The sequence below is a fragment of the Carcharhinus amblyrhynchos genome, chromosome 8, assembly GCF_965287045.1.
Source record: "Carcharhinus amblyrhynchos chromosome 8, sCarAmb.v2.hapA, whole genome shotgun sequence".
NCBI classification, from domain to species: Eukaryota; Metazoa; Chordata; class Chondrichthyes; order Carcharhiniformes; family Carcharhinidae; genus Carcharhinus; species Carcharhinus amblyrhynchos.
In genome coordinates this window covers 80527738-80545843 of record NC_137331.1, presented here as the reverse complement: position 1 = coordinate 80545843, position 18106 = coordinate 80527738, and the positions used below count along the sequence as shown (strand labels likewise).

Here is an 18106-nt window from a genome sequence, read left to right as displayed (position 1 = left end):
TAACTACAGGATCTTTTACCTCCAAGCACCTAACTCAGACAATACCTGTTTCCCCCAAATATCTTTATGCATTTCCAACAATTTTTAAAAAGTTACATGGGTAAGATATGTATAGCAGGACAAGGGGCAAACACAGGCAATTGGGACTAACTTAGGGGCTGGAAAAAGGGACGGCATAAACAAGTTGGGCCGAAGAGCCTGTATCCATGTTGTAGACCTCTATGACATTCTTCCTATTTTTTTGATATCCTCGTGATGCTATTCGCAGCTGGTGTCCAGGTTAATCTTCAATTTCTGGGGACGCCAAGGAGAGTGAACAGTTGGGCAATACTACCGTGTGGTTAATAAACACTTTTCTCCAAAAAGCAATCAGCACTAATCCTTCGGGCATGAGTTCAGCATTTCATCACCAATTGGTTGGTTCGTGTGGACCTACCTACGGGTCACATGGGTGACTGGATCCGCCCGCTTTCCCAGTGCACTGTCTGTGGAGCGGCGGCTGGCGACGTGTTGACGTTGAGAGGAGTGAGGAGCACGGTGCTGTGGGGTTTATTGCTCTGAAGGGGTATGTGTGATAGGGTTGCTGCTTGTCTCGCAGTGCTGGACTGAGGTAAGAGAGGGTGTCGCCTGCTGCTTGGGGGGGGGGGGGGGTGTCGCAGTGATTCGCCGTTGCTGAGGATCGCGCTCAGGCTGCAGCCTCGACCAGCGCGTGATCCTGTTTGCTTCCACCGAAGGCTGCTGGCCGGGGGAGCGCCGCGCGCTGTTGTTGTTGCCCCCGGGTGCCGCGCGCCGCTGCCGTTACCCGAGTCCGGGTGCCTCGCGCCGCTGCCGTTACCCGAGTTCGGGAGCCTCGCGCCGCTGTAATCATCCTCACTCCAGGGGTCTCAGGCGCAGCTACTGCTGCTGCTGTGGACACCCCTGCCGCGCCCGGGAGGGGGGAGCGCTTCGCTGCAGTTAACATTGTGTCCTTGCTTGGGGGTGGCCATTTGAAGCCGGTTGCTCGTTGAGCGAGGGCAGGGGGTAGGAGGGAGCCGCAATGTTTCCAAACACGCCAGTAAGTTGGAGGTGGACTCGGAAGAAAAGAAACTGGTTTGCTTCAGGGAATGAATCCAGTTTATAATGTCTGTCCGCCTGGCCTCCATTACCGCAGGACGGCATCCAAGCGCCTGCGATGTGAAGCAATCGGCATATAACACTGAGAGATGCTGTGTGTTGTATACTAAATACCCGCGGCTTTTAATGTGTTACCTAAATGGCTTAAATTTCATGTAGGTACATTTCACGAACAGCTCTAACTGCCCCAAGTTTCACAAGTTTGCATAAGCCATTTGGACGGGAACGAAATTAATCAGTCCCTTTACTGGCAGGAAGAAAAGTTGAATTTTCCGTACTGAGACTTGAGAAGTGTCAGGTTTTGGCGAGTGTGGAAATATCTACACAACTGTGTCAGGGCTTAATGCAGTGGTGGAGGTGATGGATGGTTTATAGTATTTGGTGCTTAGAGCTTCTCTGCTGGACAGCATGGTGAGAAATGCACCTGGTGCTGAATCATTGGATTGGTTGGATACGTTGGTTTGGGGTGGTCGTCAACATAAATATCGCTGGCAGGTGGACTTGCGTCTGCTTTTTGACCCTGTGGCTCGATTTATGGATTTAAGATGTCAGTCTTTGCTCAATAATAGCATGCTCACATTTGAGTCAAAAGGGTTCAAGTCCCACTCCCAGGTCTTGAGCACAGAATCAAAACAGACACCATTGAAGGACTGGGCACAATCTTACCACAGTAAGAAGTCTCAGAACACCAGGTTAAGAGTCCAACCAGTTTACTTAATAGTAATCCCACAAGCTTTCAGAAATGGTGTTCCTTCATCAGGTGTGGAATAAATAATGACGAACTGGCAGCAAAAATGCAGATGGCACCATTAATGTTAGTGAAAATTATTGCAAGTCATGTGATATAAAGTAGTCCATTATCTCTTGAAATCACAACCCTTCACTATTGTCTTGCTTTACCTGCATAAGTTTATAATGACAATTAGTGCATATGCATCTGTATTGAGCTCCAATTCAGTCACCACTTTAATGAACAACAATATTTATGTTTTACCATTATATATAACAACATAGACAACCAACCCACCCACCTCTTTTGCCTTTCTCCGATTGTCTATTTAATGAATCCGACGCTCTAATTTTAAACTGCCAAGCCCAGTAGCTACTTGAAGCAGTGTAATGCTACTTGCATGATACTTCCTGGTATTTGCTCTAAAGTGGCACATTCACCTCCTCATCTTGCTTGGGTTGTGCCCAAGAGAGTAGTTTCAAATTTGTTTTCAACTCTTAAAGAACAAAGAAAATTACAGCGCAAGAATAGGCCCTCCAAGCTGGCACTGACCATGCTGCCCGACTGAACTAAAACCCCTTAGCCCTCTGGGGACAATATCCCTCCATTCCCATCCTATTCATGTAAAACTTCTATAACCTATGAGACAAAGGAGACCTTTCAGCCTTGAAAAATCTTTGTTCCTCAGCTCACTAACACTTGTTTCTGTTTCACTTCTAGTCATGTTCCTATATGAAAAATGCCAAAATAACTTTGTTAATTTTAAGGGGTTATGTATGTTTGGTGGTTTAATCATGAATTGTTTTAGCTCTCCATGAAATCAGTTCTGTTCCAGCGTATTCTGTTTGCCTTTCAGGTGTAATATTTCACTTTTTTAAAAAATTTGCGTATCTTTATGTTTTATAGTTTGTAAGGCAAAATTGATTTGCCACCTCTTATGCCTGACGGGAAGAAACTAGTTCCAGCAAGTGTGCCAATCGAAGGATGACCACTTCATTTGTTCCTGTGCCTATACCAGTAGGAAATTCCTCTTCTGGAACAGCTACAAGTAGAAGTCGGAGAAGTTCTTCACTTCAGTCTTTGGACAGTGTATCCAGTTCAAATTCATCAAAAGGTCAAGTTGGTAATTCTAATGGATTTAGAAAGACAGTTACCTCTGAGCACCTAGCTTCTACAGACTTGACAAATAATAGTCCTTTACTACGAACTAAGCTCAATGGTGCAAATTCATCGATTGAGTACTCTTCCAAACCTGTGGAGTCTGAGAAAGAGACTGAATCAGCAAACTGGGAAGAGAGACCTGCTACACCTACAATGTTGGGATATGAAGTTATGGAAGAAAGGGCGAAATTCACTGTAAGCTAACTTTGACTTTTGTACCTGGGTGCTGATCTGATCTGATCCTTGTGTCATTTGTGTACTTTGCATGAAGTGATTCAATTCATTTGGATTCACTGGGTTACTGTTGTCCCTTTTCCTGCTGACTTGTAAAACCTGCTTGTTTTGTTTTTGCTAGAGTGTCTTCAAAAATAATTAGCATTGCTCTGACTTTATAGTTGGTATTCATCCAACACAGCAAGTCCTAGGACTCCCCACCTACTTTGACCTCTAAGTGAGACATATCAAAGAAATAGGAACTGAAAGTACTGCTTGCTTGGGCAGAGCAAAAACTTCTGCAGCTATTGTGTATCTGTTTCTAATCTTTTGATTTCTTATGGTGGGTATGGGAAATTACTATCAGTGGATGAACCAAGTATGGGGGATTGATGAAGGGTGCTATGGAATACATGTTTGTTCTTCTCTTTTTGAAAGGATTCTAATACTGTTACCCACTTACAACTATAAAGTTACCTCTTGTGCAACCATCATGTAAGTTGCTTAGCATGCTTGTCATTAGAGGAACTCCTGAGAGGATTTTCACTCACTGCCATCAACTAAAAATGCCTGCAAAGGCAAAATAAATACAGCATGTAGCAGAATGCAGTTTGACTTGTGTTCTCTAAATAATGTCTAACCATGTAGATCAGTGCTTCTCGAACTTTTTCCCAATATGACCCCAATTTAATGCTTGAAAACTGGTACAATCCCAGAAAGAGCGAGAACGGAGCGGTGCCAGTGGCACTTATTGAGCAGGAAGATGGCAGCAAATTTGACTCTAACAGGGCCTAGGAGCTGAGGGATGTGCGTGTAGTGAAGCCTGGACACCAGTCCAGAATTGTCCCTGCAGAGTCGTTGCTTGAAAGTAACCATTGTTGCCTATGAGCTTGCAATCCTAAATGACTGTCCCATCCAATGTGGTCCCAGCATTTAGGAACCACATATAGACCTTCACTAGTCATTTGAAACTAAAGAAATCACAGATGGAAATTTCCTGCTTGCACAACTTGCCCTACACTTTCTTAATTCACTCTGTTGTATAAATCGTACACTTTTATGACTGCAGTTAATAATGTTGAGGAAGTCTTGGCTGAAAATTTTGAAAATGTATTGTAGAATATAGGATGGATAGCGACAATGTAACAGCGTAGCTCATTGATAACTTTTAGAATTTGACAAATTAATTTTTTATTAAAAAATGATAGTTTAGAAAATCTTACAAAACAACCCCAAACGTGCTTCACCAAAGGCGCACAAAGCTATATTTTCCGGCAACCGTTCTGATAGATTCTTAAAATCCAGGAAATATTACCAAAGCTAAGAAATTGCTTTTGCTTTAAACAGAAGTACAGTTCACAACTTAAGAATAAATCCATGCTGATGTGGTTTTCATGATGTGGAGATGCTGGCGTCGGACTGGGGAAAAAACAGTAAGAAGTCTGGCAACACCAGGTTTAAGTCCAACCGATTTATTTGATAGTAAACTCACAAATATCAAATAAATCAGTTGGACTTAAACCTGGTGTTGTCAGACTTCTTACGATGTGGTTTTCCACAGCGAAACTCAAAGCCAACTGTTTCTGTGGACAAACATCTTCCTGGCTGAAATCTAAATTGGTTTTCTTCAATTAAAAGATTTTAACTGCACATTCCAAACACAGGAGGTGGTTTTCAGCAGGACTCTGCACACCACTTGCTACAGCTGAAACCCTATTCCCATAAATACCCATTTTACCCATTTCATCTTAGTTCTTCTTTATCTTCAGATGTCCCTTTGAAAACTCAGGTTCCCAAATATTGAAACCTTGTTTTCAACACTATTTTTGGGTCTGTAAATTTTTAAAACACTTGCTCATATTTACTCATGAATCTCCTATAAAACACCACCATTCTTTGGCATCTTAGAAACTCCTGTGAAATACAATTGCTGCAGATCATTTCACATTTTTATGTCCAAATGCAAACGGAGAAAGTTCAAAACGGAGGACAGAGATCACAGTCTGCAGTTGAGTCCAGAATGCTGTAAAGTGCCTAATCAGAAGTTGAGGTGCTATTCCTTGAGCTTGCATTGGGCTTCACTGGAACATTGCAGCAGGCTGAGGATAAAAGCGCAGTTATGAATTGAAAAGTGACCTGGAAGTTCTGGGTCATGCTGGTGTTCTGCAAAGTGGTCACCCAATCAGCTTTGAAAAGGAGACCACATTGTAAATAGTGAATACAGTACATTAAATTGAAGGAATGTAAGAATGTGACTTGGATGTAGGAGTAGGCCATCCAAATTTGCTCTGACATTCGGCAAGGTCAAGACTTCCGGTTATGGTCTTAACTATACTCTTGCCTGCTCTCCATTACCCTGGATTTTCTTTTGTCTACCAAAAATTTGTCTAACTCTACATTGACTAAATTCAATGACTCACCCTTTGTTGTTCTCTGAGGAAGAGAATTCCACATCATAATGACCCTCAAGAAAAAAGCCCTTCATCTCAGATCTCTTTATTTTTAAACTGTGTCACTTAGTTGTAGTCTTTCCCACAACTAGAAACGTCCTTCCAATATCCATCCTGTCAAGTCCCCTCTGGTTCTTACATGTTTCAATAAGGATCACCTCTCATTCTTCCAAATTTTAATAGGTATTGTCCCAACATGTTCAAACTTTTGTTTAAACAGATTCCTTAGATTAAATGCGAATTGGAGATTTGCTAGAAAAAAATTAAAATGTTGCAGGGAATGAGCAGAAGACTGGAATTAGACTAGGTTTGTGTAGAAAAATGCCACTGCGGACTTGATATGTCCATCGATCTGTTTCTGAGGCATAATGTTTCAGTTCTATATTTCAGAAATCTGAAATTCATTTTTTTCTCTTTTCTACTCTAATATGCAGACCAGCTTTAAAAATAATTGTGTGGTTAAGGTCTGAAACCTTTGGAAAGTAAGCAGACTAGGTAGCAGTGCCACTGTGCATGCAGATGTATCCTGTTATGTAAATCTTTCTTGGTTTCAGTTACTGTTCAGGTTTTAATTTGAACTGTTTTTAATAAAAGTATTTTTGAGTGTCTCATGGCCCATCATTTGTCATGATCCCAGCCAAAACTACTGGACAATCGGGTCGAAGAGCTCAATAGGTCATAACTTTTTTGTTTAGAAACATGCATGAACAGAGTTGCATGACTGCTGATTAACTTTTAACAAAATAATAAAACATTATTAAACAGGAAAAAATTAACTAGAATGCACTACTCCCCATTTCCACTGCACCTTTTATAGATATGTACAGATTTCTAAGGATTACACAAGTTACAAAAAATATTAAACTCTAACATTCTCGGTAGGTACACAATCCATGTAAACCAACAGGCGAAATGTGGTCAGATACACCACACTCTGAAACCAAGTGACAGATGCCAGTACAACTTTCCCTTTTCCAAAGATGCTTAGCGCACTTTGAGCCAACTGGTCTCGCTGGAATCTGATACTACATAAATGTTTCTCAAGTCCACTCTTGAGGGGGAAAAAAACCTTTAGAATCTTCTCCCAAGCAACACTTTCTCTTGGATGCTTTCACCAAATAACTACTTCAGGATTTCAGTGTCTCCTTTCAGTATTCCTCTCCCTAGGATTGCACATACATTCAAGCTTCATTGCTATCTCCCCAGTATTCAGCCATGCCACCAGAAACCACTACTTCAAAGGGTATATTAAGACCATAGAATCCCTACAGTGCAGAAGAAGCCATTCACTCCATCAAGCCTGCACTAATTCTTTGACAGACTACCTTACCTAGGCCCTCTTCTCCTGCCCTAGCCCATATTTTCCCATGGCTCATCCATCTAACTGTATATTTGGACACGAAAAGCCAATCCACCTAACCTGCACATCTTTAGACTGTGGGGGAAACCAGTGGAAATCATGCAGACATTGGAAGAATGTGCAAGTGCCACACAGTCACCCAAAGTTGGAATTATACTCAAGTCCCTGGAGCTGTGAGGCAGTAGTGCTAACCATCGTGTCACCAAACTTTTGACTGACCTCGCATCTGATTTCTGAACTTTCTTTTATTCATTTGGGAAGTCTGCTCCCTGCAGCACTTCTTGTCCTGCCCAGCTCATCCTGGCTCCAGGTTAAAAACTAAACTCAAGTTCTTTGTAACCTGGAATCTTCCATGGTTGCTAAGCAGCAATCTAGTTTACCTTCAAAGTCTGCTTACTTTCAGAATGCAGGCACAGTTTAAAGTGATTAAAACTGACAGACATGCAGGAATCTTTTGATCCTTGTACAGAACACAAACTTGTTTACACTGCACATTGTTTCTAAAGCCACAAATACAAATATGGATTATTTAAAACTGTTTTCTGACTGTAGTTCTGAATTTTTAATTTTTGGTTTTAATTTCAGTTGAAGTTATGTACATATGTTTTCAGGTAACCAGTGTTGCATATCAACTTGATATGGACATGGTGCTGCTAACTCCTTTCCAATTTGGAGATATTGGGAACTGGAGAAACCACTGTTGAATTTGAATGACTGGAAGATAAAACCAGTAAAGTCATTTGAGAAACTTTGCAACTTTAGCATCATTTTTAATATTCTCTTAGAAATTAGTGATAATGTAGAGACAATTGTATGTGATTTTAAAATGGCATATGGTTTGATCTAATGACAATAGGTTTTGTCATGGAATAAATGGGACTTTTTCCAATTGGCAAACAGTGATTTATGAGGTACCGCAGGGATTTGTCAGGACCCCAACTGCTAACATTATCTCCCAATTGGCAGATGACAAAGTTGGATGGAGTGGTGAGCTGTGAAGAGAATGCAGAAATGCTTCAGCGTGATTTCAACAGGTTGAGTGAGCAGGCATATGCATAACAGATGTAGTATAATGTGGATAAATGTGAGGTAACCCACTTCAGTAGCAAAAGTAAGAAGGCAGATTATTATTATTTGGGTGTAAATTGAGAGAGGTGGATACTCAGCAACACCTTGGTGTCCTCGTGCTGAAAGTAAGCGCACAGTTGCAGCAGACAGTAAAGAAGGCAAATGGTATGTTGGCCTTTATGGTGTGAGAATTTGAGTATAGGAATAGAGATGCTTTATTGCAAATGGATAGGACATTGGTGAGGTCACAGCTGGAATATTGTGTGCATTTTTCTGTCGTTATCCTGAGGAAGAACGATCTTGCTACAGAGGAAGTGCAGCAAAGGTTTATCAGGCTGATTACTGGGATGGCAGGATTGTTATATGAGGAGAGATTTAAATCGATTAGAATTATATTTATTGGCATTTAGAAGAGTGAGAGGAGATTTCATAAAAACTTGTAAAATTCTAACAGGATTAAACAGGGTATATTCGGGAAAAAATGTTTCCAGTGGTGGGGAGTCCAAAACTGGGGGTCATAGTTTGATAAGGGGTAAACATTTTAGGACTAAGGTGAAGAGAATTTTTTTTTCACCCAGAGATGGTGAATTTGCTAATCACAAAGTAGTTGAGGCTAAAACATTGTAAGATTTTAAGAAGGAATTAGATCTAGCTCTTGGGGCTAAAGGGATCAAAGGATATGAGAGAATGGTAGGATCACAATATTGAATTTGATGATCAGCCATGAACATAATGAAGGGCAAAGCAAGCTAGAAAGCCAAATGACCTCTGCCTGTTTCTATATTCAATGTATGTGTGTCATCTTTACAATTGTATGAATTTGTATTTTTTTCAATAATAGTAACTTTATATTGTACCTTGAATATGGAATAAGTCCCAGGATGGTTCATAGAAAAATGAGGAAGTTTGTTGATTTAAAAAGTTAGAAAGTCAATGAAAATTGGTATTAAGAAAGGTCTTGAGGAGAGGTGGGGCTAGCAATTCTAAGGAGTGAGACCTAGGTGGCTGAAGGCATAATGAATAATATGCAAGAAGAGATGTCAGTCAGTGGAACTCAGCTCAGCAGGGGCTAGTGGAGGTTTTACAAAAAGGTGTAAAGAAATTTAAACATAAAAATTTTATATTTGATACATTTGGAGATAGACAAAAAGGGAAAGAATGGTTTGATTTGTGATGAATATGAAGCACCTGAAAGCCACTTACGATGTTCCGATGTGAACTGCATTGGTGTGTTATATACTTGTACTGACATAAGTAGCAGGTGAAATTGAGGTGATAATCAGAAATGAGTCCACATTGTAAATAAGGCAAGGAAATTGTTAATTTCAGTTTCTGGCAATCTAAGAAAAAGGTACAAATGATGTGAAATATTTTTGAAACATTTCCAGAGGGTAGGTGCAGATGTGGGAATCTCAATGTTTTTGTGTCAGTTGTGTAATTTTCAGCTGCTGGAAGCAAAGGGCAGTAGTAAACAGCTTGAATACTGGGAGAAAACATTAAAAATAGGAGTAGGATAGTGAAGTCTCTCCTCATTTCAGTCCTAAATAGCCTATCCAGTATCCTGAGACTGTGACCATTCATTCTAAAATCCTCTTCCCAGTCAGTTCTGCATCTAATCTGTCCACTCTTGTCAGAATTTTATGTTTCAATGAGGCCATGACTCCTCTTCTGAGTTCTCGTAAATACAGGATTAGTCGACCCAATCTCATGTGACAATCCTGCCATCCTGGGAGTCAGTCTGGGGAGTCTTTGCTACACTCCCTCTATGCAAGTATATCCTCCCTTGGGTAAGGAGACTAAAACTGTGCATGATATACTGAAACTGTAGTTTTTGTCAGCTGTTGAGCAAGGCAACTCAGTTTGTCCTAATGATGATGCTGGTATTCAGTGCTTGGTTTCTGAGTTTTGTTACTTATGGATAGCTGATATTGGTGCTGGCATTCACTACTCTTCTGCAAACCTGTGATGTAGAACATAGAACACTACAGCACAAACAGGCCCTTCGGCCCACGAGTTGCGCCGATCACATCAACACCTACCAACGTACAGACCTATCTATAACCCTCAATCTCATTAAACCCCATATACTCATCCAGAAGTCTCTTAAAAGACCCCAGCGAGTTCGCCTCCACCACCACTGACGGCAGCCGATTCCATTCACTCACCACCCTCTGAGTGAAAAACTTACCCCTAACATCACTTCTGAACTTCCCTCCTTGCACCTTAAATCTGTGTCCTCTCGTAGCAACCATTTCAACCCGGGGAAATAGGGTGGACTCTCAGAGGCTATCTATTCCTCTCAACATTTTGTAAACTTCTATCAGGTCGCCTCTCGACCTTTGTCTCTCCAGGGAAAAGAGTCCCAGCTCCCTCAACCTAACTTCATAAGGCATGCCTCCCAGTCCAGGCAACATCCTTGTAAATCTCCTCTGTACCCTCTCAATAGCTTCTACATCTTTCCTATAGTGAGGCGACCAGAACTGCGCACAATACTCTAAATGAGGCCTGACAAGGGTCTTATAATGTGATAAAGCACTGATCATGACAATGGTCTAATGCAGTAGAATGTGCCCAGCATTGCATTTACAGTTGTGCTGTAATTCTGTCTGTATATTCAGCATATCTTTGCAAGTGGTGATCTATTGAAAGTGTTAATTTATAGAAAAATATATATTATGATCTCAGAAAATTAGTCCAAGTTTTTAATCATAGAAATATTGCACTTTGAAAAGCTTACTAATTAAATCCTACAGTGGTGATTTCAGTCTCAGGTTAAAAGAGAAATCAATCAGAGTTGTGTTTCCAATATTGGTGGGATTGCATTATGCCTATGTAATAATCAAATAGTTCTTTGTGAGCTCTGACAAAGGTTTATCCAGACTTGAAACATTAGCTCTATTCCCTCTCCACAGATGGTGTCAGACCTGCTGAGATTATCCAGTAGTTTCTGTTTTAGTTCAGCTGTTAATGGATTTTGATTTGCATATGGTATTGCTACTTGGATAAGTTGCCAGACAGCCTCCAGCAAGAGTCTTCATCTTTGGGACAGAAAGACCACATGGAAAGGGAAAAAATATTTGTCTTATTAAGAATGAAAGTTCAAGATCTTTTTGTCTCAGGTTTAACTAGCTGACTCAAATTTTAACTAGGTACGACAATGAAGCAAACAGACCAGGAAGTTTCAAAGATTAGATTCCTTGACTTAGTCTGTTTGCTTAACATGGTCATGGCAACATTAGAAACGTTGTACAATTTTTTTTTGACTGAATATTTCAACAGGTCCGGCTCCACATCAGTGTTCATCCATCAATTCTTTCTGGAGTTTGATTATCTGGATCTCAGCTGAGGACAGGCTTGGATGTGGCTGTTCTTAAAGTCAATTTATTTATTAGTCTCACAAGTAGGCTTATGTTAACATTGCAATTAAGTTACTGAGAAGGCCCCCTTGTTGCCACACTTCGGCACCTGTTTGGGCATGCTGAGGGAGAATTTAGCATGGCCAATGCATCTAACCAACACATCTTTCGGATTGTCAGAGGAAACCCATGCAGACAAAGGGAGAACGTGTAGACTCCACACAAACAGTGACCCAAGCCAGGAATCCAACTGGGGTCCCCAGCATTGTGAGGCAGCAGTGCTAATCACCATGCCACCCTTACTGTTTTGTCATAGTCAAAGATGACATTTGGCTTACAAACAAATAGAAATAAATTACTTCAGAATGCTGGAATCCATAGAAACATAAAATCATTAAATCAACATATTTCAGACTATGGCTAGGCAAAGATTGCTAAAACAAAATTGGGAACATAGAGTCTTTATATGCTATTCTCTTTTTCCTGTAAATAAAAAGGAATATGACCAAAAGTTTCTCTTTAAGGACAGTTAACTGTTCGGCTGTAAAATATGTCCTTGTAACCTCTAGAAATGACCGTGGACATTACTTCTCTCATTGAACCAGATATATCGTGGAGCTTAAAATTCAGGCTTAAAGCTTGCTCTTAGTACTTTTGCTCTGACCAACTCAATTGCTGTAGAAATAATTGCAAGAATAAAACGCAGTAGACCGAATTCAGATCGCATAACAATTAGGACAATATTTATTTTAGATCCCTGTTTAAATGTAAGCATACATTTGGCCAAGTGTATAATATTCTTTTTCTGTAAGCAATCTTCATTGGATGGGAGAGGGGAGAAAGGCAAATTTATAGCTGTTTGAAATTGTGGATGGCTTTGATAGAGTAATAAGGAGAAATTTGTTTCTGGTGGCAGAAGAATTAATGACAAAAGGGCACAGATTCAAGCTGATTAAGCCATGGAAAAACAGTTTTACTGAGTTGTTGAGGTCTGGAACCCTGAAAGGGTGCAGAGCCTTTGCTACACTCCCTCTATGCAAGTATATTCTCTCTTGGGTAAGGAAACTAAAACTGCGCACAATACTCTAGGTGTGATCGCACCAAGACCCTGTACAATCCCTCCTTCCTCGCATTGCTGTGTGCACCTGCCTCCCCCTCGCGGTCGCGTGTGTGCAAGAGGGAAGCGGTGTTATTCTACAAGGCCACCCATGTATATACACGCCATGGTGAAGGTGGCATGCACAGGCGTGAGGGAGGAGTGTGTATTTGTGTTGCTTTTGGGTATGAGTCTGTGTGTATGCATGGCTGAAATGAGAATCCAGCTCTCTAGCAGTACTTCCAGTAATAAATAAATTTTCTGAGTACGAGGTCAGCATTACTCCTTCCTTGAAAAGTGACAAAAAGGTAAAACTTGGATGTGTTTGTTGAATACGAGAACTTTTTAATTATAATAAATGTGTGTATATTTAAAAGAGATAGAAAAGACTTATAGATTTGGCATGTTTGTGCCTTTGTACAATAATAACTTTTTTTGTGCTTTAACCCTTAAGTATAAGAATATTTCTTAAGATTCCATCTTTATTCTTGGGAGGTCACAAGTGTTCCATGGCTGGAAATGTTTGGGAAGCCCTGTTCTAGTATGGCACACAAGTTACTCATTTCACCCTAAGTGGAAGATAGCTGATCCAGACTCTGCTCAAGATTCAGGTGTGCACCTCACAGAGCAGGAACTCTTCTTCAATTCCTTTCCCACTTTGTCTCTCCAGTATAACAGAGCACACAAGATTGAAAAATGTTTGCTTTGGAGGAGAAGTTTGATTTCCGTTTTCAAATCAGCTTTAGTTTGTATTGAATATCTAAATATTAAACAGTTAAATTAAACATTTTTTAAAAACCTACACAATTTTTTATGCATACTATTGTTATCTTGTTAATCATAGGTTTACAAGATACTTGTTAAAAATCATCTAGATGAGAGCTGGGTGGTTTTTAGGAGATACACAGACTTTTCACGCCTGAATGACAAGGTTTGTAACTTTTTATTGTTAATAGAAAAATGATGTTAAAGTAGTACTAAAGACAAACTTATTATTGTAAAAATGGAGATGAAACATTTCTGCATATGTGCATACACTCAAACCTGTACGTCTCACCTGCAAAAGCATCACCCTAACTGAATAGCTGGCATATGAAATGCCTGGGCAAACATCAAAAAAAATCCCAAAATTGAAACTTTGTTTTTCAGCTGCACTCATGAGGTTTTTTTAATGATTTGAATTTTGACAGCTCATTCAGTATATGTACTGTCTGGTATGTTACTGAGCCAAACAAACTGTACAGCCATATGTACAGTCTGCTGAGTTTGGCTTCCATTAGGGCCAGTGAGCAGGTTATTGCTGAGTAAGTATTGTTTGATAGTAGTGTCAGCTACACTTTGTTGCTTTACTGCTGCAACACCAATAAATGCGTAGCATCAGACTAGGCTGAATATTTATCCATTGAGCTAGATGAATAAGGATGGGCAATAAAAATCACCCAGCAGCATTGCCCACCTGCTGGAAATACATATTTTATAAATCAGATGTTCTAAAGTTTTTTGCCCTAGATTTTCAAAATGATTCTATTGATTAAAGATAAATTGTTCTCTTGCAAATGATTAGGACATAATTAGGAAGGTAAATGTAATGTTGTCATCTATTGCAAGGGGAACGAAATATAAAAGCAAAGAAGTTTTGCTACAGTTGTGTTGCTGAGATCACATCTGGAGTAGTGTGCAGTTTTGGCCTCCTTATGAAAGGATATAAAAGCAGTAAAAACAGTTTGAAGACAATTCACTTGACCGGTTTTTCTCTCTTATGAGGAAAGGTTAGACACGTTGGGCCTGCACCTGTTCGAGTTTGGAAAAATGAGATGTGATCCTATTAAAACATATAAATTCCCAAGAAGAATTAACAGGATGGACACTAAGTGGATTTTTTTAAATTCTTTCACTGGATGTGGGGCTTGGTTTTAGGCAAGCATTTACAGTCCATCTCTAATTTCCCTTGACAAGATGGTGGTGAACTGCCTTCTTGAACCACTAGTCCATGTGGTATAGGTACACTCACGGTTCTGTTGGGAAGTGAGTCCCAGGATTTTGATCCAGCGACAGACTCTCACTTGGGGATAGTTTAAAAATAAGGGCTATCCCATTTAAGACAGATGATGAGAATTTCATGAGTTGTTCAATGAACTCTCTTTCCCAGGAAGCACTGGAGGCCAGTTCATTGAATGTTTTGATGGCTGAGTTAGTAAGATCCTTGGCTAACTAGGGAGTCAAAGGGTATAGGCTGTAGACAGGATAGTGGAGTCGAGATTACATTTGGTTCTTCCATGATTTTATCAGATGGTAGAACTGGCTCGAAGGGCCAAATGGCCTACTCTTAATTCATATTTTTGTATAAATGGTTCCTTTTTGACATGAATTGATTACATTTTCATTTTTATTAAGTGATATGATCTTACTGTGGCTCTAGCATGGTCAATGCACTTATCCTACATAGTTGTGGGCACCTTGAAGAAACCCACGCAGACATGGGGAGAACGTGCAAACTCCACAAAGACTGTCACCCAAGACCAGAATTGAACCTGGATCCCTGATGCTGTGAGATAACAATGCTTGCCACAGTGCTGTCCTACAAAAAAATTATTAAGGCTGATGTACTAGCGAGGATATGTTGCTGCCAAGGAAATTCCATTTTAACCAGTAAAGCAAAAAATGACATTCTTCAAATTTTTCCAGTTAAAGGAGATGTTTCCTGGTTTTCGTCTGGCACTTCCCCCAAAACGTTGGTTCAAGGACAATTATGACCCTAACTTTCTGGAAGACAGACAACTAGGACTGCAGGCATTTCTGCAAAATCTCGTAGCGCACAAAGATATTGCTAACAGGTATGTAAGCTTTCCAGGCATCATGCCTAATGTGCATAGTTTGTCCAACATCACAACAGTGACTAGATTACAAAAGTACTTTGCAACTTATATTTATATTGGTTGTGTTTTTCTTTAAGTAAGCGTTTTCCTGAGTAATCAGGAGATTAATTTATTTGTATTTATCTCCAGGAAAACTAATTGTCGAGAAGCCCAATTTTAATTAAGCAACTGAAGATGTTTTCCTGTAGGGCCATTTTTTTTAAAAGATGTCAAAAATATTCTACAGACTCGTAGAATATTTTGAAGGGAACACTAATTCCCTTAAATGTCGGGCTATGAATGTGAATATTTGTCCCATGAAAGCATGGTGATTAAAAACAGTGAGTTCAATTTCTTTGGAATTTGCTGAATAATAAGACATGCATGGCATATTCTGTTGTTATAAACACAGTGCCAATGCCGTTTGTAGCACCACAGTTGTTGATTCAAATTTTAACAGTGGCTAACATTTTAATTTGAGTTTTTATTTGGTTATAGCATTTTCGTCTTCTGTGACGAAATTGTGGGAACCTTAAGATAAAGGCAAAATACTGCAGATGCTATAATTTGAAACAAAAGCAGAAAATGCTGGAAAATCTTAGGTCTGACAGCATCTGTGGAGAAAGAATAGTTTTGAGTCTGGATAATCCTGTCAAACCTGCTGAGATTTTCCAGCATTTTCTTTTTGATTGTGGCAACCTTGGTTTTCTTTCAGGCCCAGTTGTAAGAGATGGATGCACCTTACTTTTGCATTCTATGCTTGCCAATGAGAAGTTATGGGAGTGGAAATCATCATGCTTTGCAATTAATTAATATTGACACTAAGCTGCTAAATAGCTTTAAGTAGATCTATACATTTTCTATTTTCCATGGAATTTCTTAATTGTTCATGATATTCTAAGCAAGTAGAAATTTTAATATATATTACCATGAGTTCTTACTGACTAAACATACATCAGAAATAAAAATGAAGCTCAGAATGAAAAAAATTGGTGCTGAGAAAGCGTCATTGTAGAGATTGAAATGGAGAATATCAAGCGGGGAAACTAGCAATGCTGAGTGAAAATGTAAATAATCATTTTTAACAAAACAGAATTTAAGAGGGATCCATTTGAAGGAATTGAGCCCACAGTAATACTTCTGAGGTTACTATTCCTTTTAAATGAGTCTTGGTGTCCAATTTCTCTGTACAAAATGTATGGAACTTCTTGGAAACTGATCTGCATCAAAATCCATCTTCTCTCCTAAAGTAACCTTGTCTTTTCAGCACTTCAGTGAGAGAGTTTTTATGTCTGGATGATCCACCAGGCCCCTTTGACAGCCTGGAAGAGAGTAGGGTAAGTTTTTACTTTCATTTTACTGCATAGAAAATTAATACAGCAAAAGAACAAATAGTTATATGCACAGTAGCCTCATTGTTTTTGTGGACGTTGAAACATTTGCTGAAGAAAGCAGGAATGCAAGGCATGGGTGAAGTTAATTAATGCAATTTAATGTTCAATATGTTTACACAAGATGACCTTTTTATGTTGTTGAACGTACATTTTTTTTCAGATGTTGCTTGACATTATTGAGCCTGGACCAGTAGTTAATCTTTTATTTGTAATTCCACCTATAACATTTTGTAGATGCTGTGTGAGCTGGATGAATATAATGCATTTGTGTTCTGGAAGAATAATCTTTACTTTATATCTCTAAATCTATCTTTCCACGCATGGTCCTCTTTACTGTTGTCACAGAATTGTTGCAACACAGAGCTGATTGTTTTCTGGTGCTAACTTGTATTGGTTTTGACTTGCGTTTTATATCTAAAAGTTGGGATAGATTCTTGGTCTTAATTTTCAAAATTTTAAACAATTCAGAACTTCACAATTGCAATTGTTGTCCTTTATGCCATTTTCTATATTTGAAAGAATGTAAAACTAATTTACTCAAGAATTTGAAGAATGCTCAATTGGATTCAGCATGACCTTTAATTTTGTCAATTTGGTATTTCCGATCACGTTATCTACATCCTCCTATTACTACAAAGGATACCACTTCATTGCCATATCCTTGAAAGAAGTATATGTAGCCTAATTGAGTTAACGGTTTCTAGGGATGCTATGTGCTGGATAAGCATGAGAATGTCATAATGTTGCAATTAAGTGGTGCCACACTTTCTGATCTCTTTCCACGTTGTATAAAACCCTGAGGTATGTAGCATTTCTTCAGTTTATTTTTGTTAAGTAGGTTTTCTTTGCTCCTTAAATACTTCATTGTTAAAGTTTGGGAAATGTTCTCCAGCCAAGCATATGGAAGAAATTTGTGCTCTTTAGGCCAAATGCTAAAACTAACAATCCTCTGCTTCTTAGGTAGCCATACAGAGAGCATGTAAAGCAGATAAAACCACCAAGCAAGGATATACAGCATAGAGATTGGAATGCTCGCATTTAACAATTTCCTGAGAAACCTACTAACTCTGGGGAGAAGCAAAAGAGAATATAGCATTCTTTGCTTTTCTTCATCATAGTTTTCATGCTGAGAAAGGATTGTCTGAACACTCTATTCTATGTCTTTGCTGAATCTGTAAGACATGATCACATCTGTAATTGGACGAGCCAGTACTGCACTGGAATTGGGAAATCTGTTCATCTGTTTTACTTCTGTCTAGCAATGGAAAGAAATGATTTGACACAACTGGATGGGGGATAAAAATAATTAA

General features: G+C 39.4%; 1 protein-coding gene across 2 annotated transcripts in view; it reads left to right on the top strand.

Annotated features, from left to right (window-relative positions):
- Positions 1-492: 492 nt before the first annotated feature.
- snx16 (sorting nexin 16) overlaps positions 493-18106 on the top strand; it is a 33308-nt gene continuing 15694 nt past the window's right edge. Inside the window, exons 1-5 of one of the 2 annotated variants that reach the window (XM_080194338.1) lie at positions 493-565; positions 2750-3199; positions 13392-13478; positions 15233-15381; positions 16670-16739. In XM_080194338.1, coding sequence (XP_080050464.1) covers positions 2828-3199; positions 13392-13478; positions 15233-15381; positions 16670-16739 — 678 coding nt within the window. In that variant the 5' untranslated portion in view covers positions 493-565; positions 2750-2827. Of the gene's footprint in view, positions 611-2749; positions 3200-13391; positions 13479-15232; positions 15382-16669; positions 16740-18106 lie in introns of both variants that reach the window. The other variant, XM_080194337.1, reaches the window with a different exon arrangement.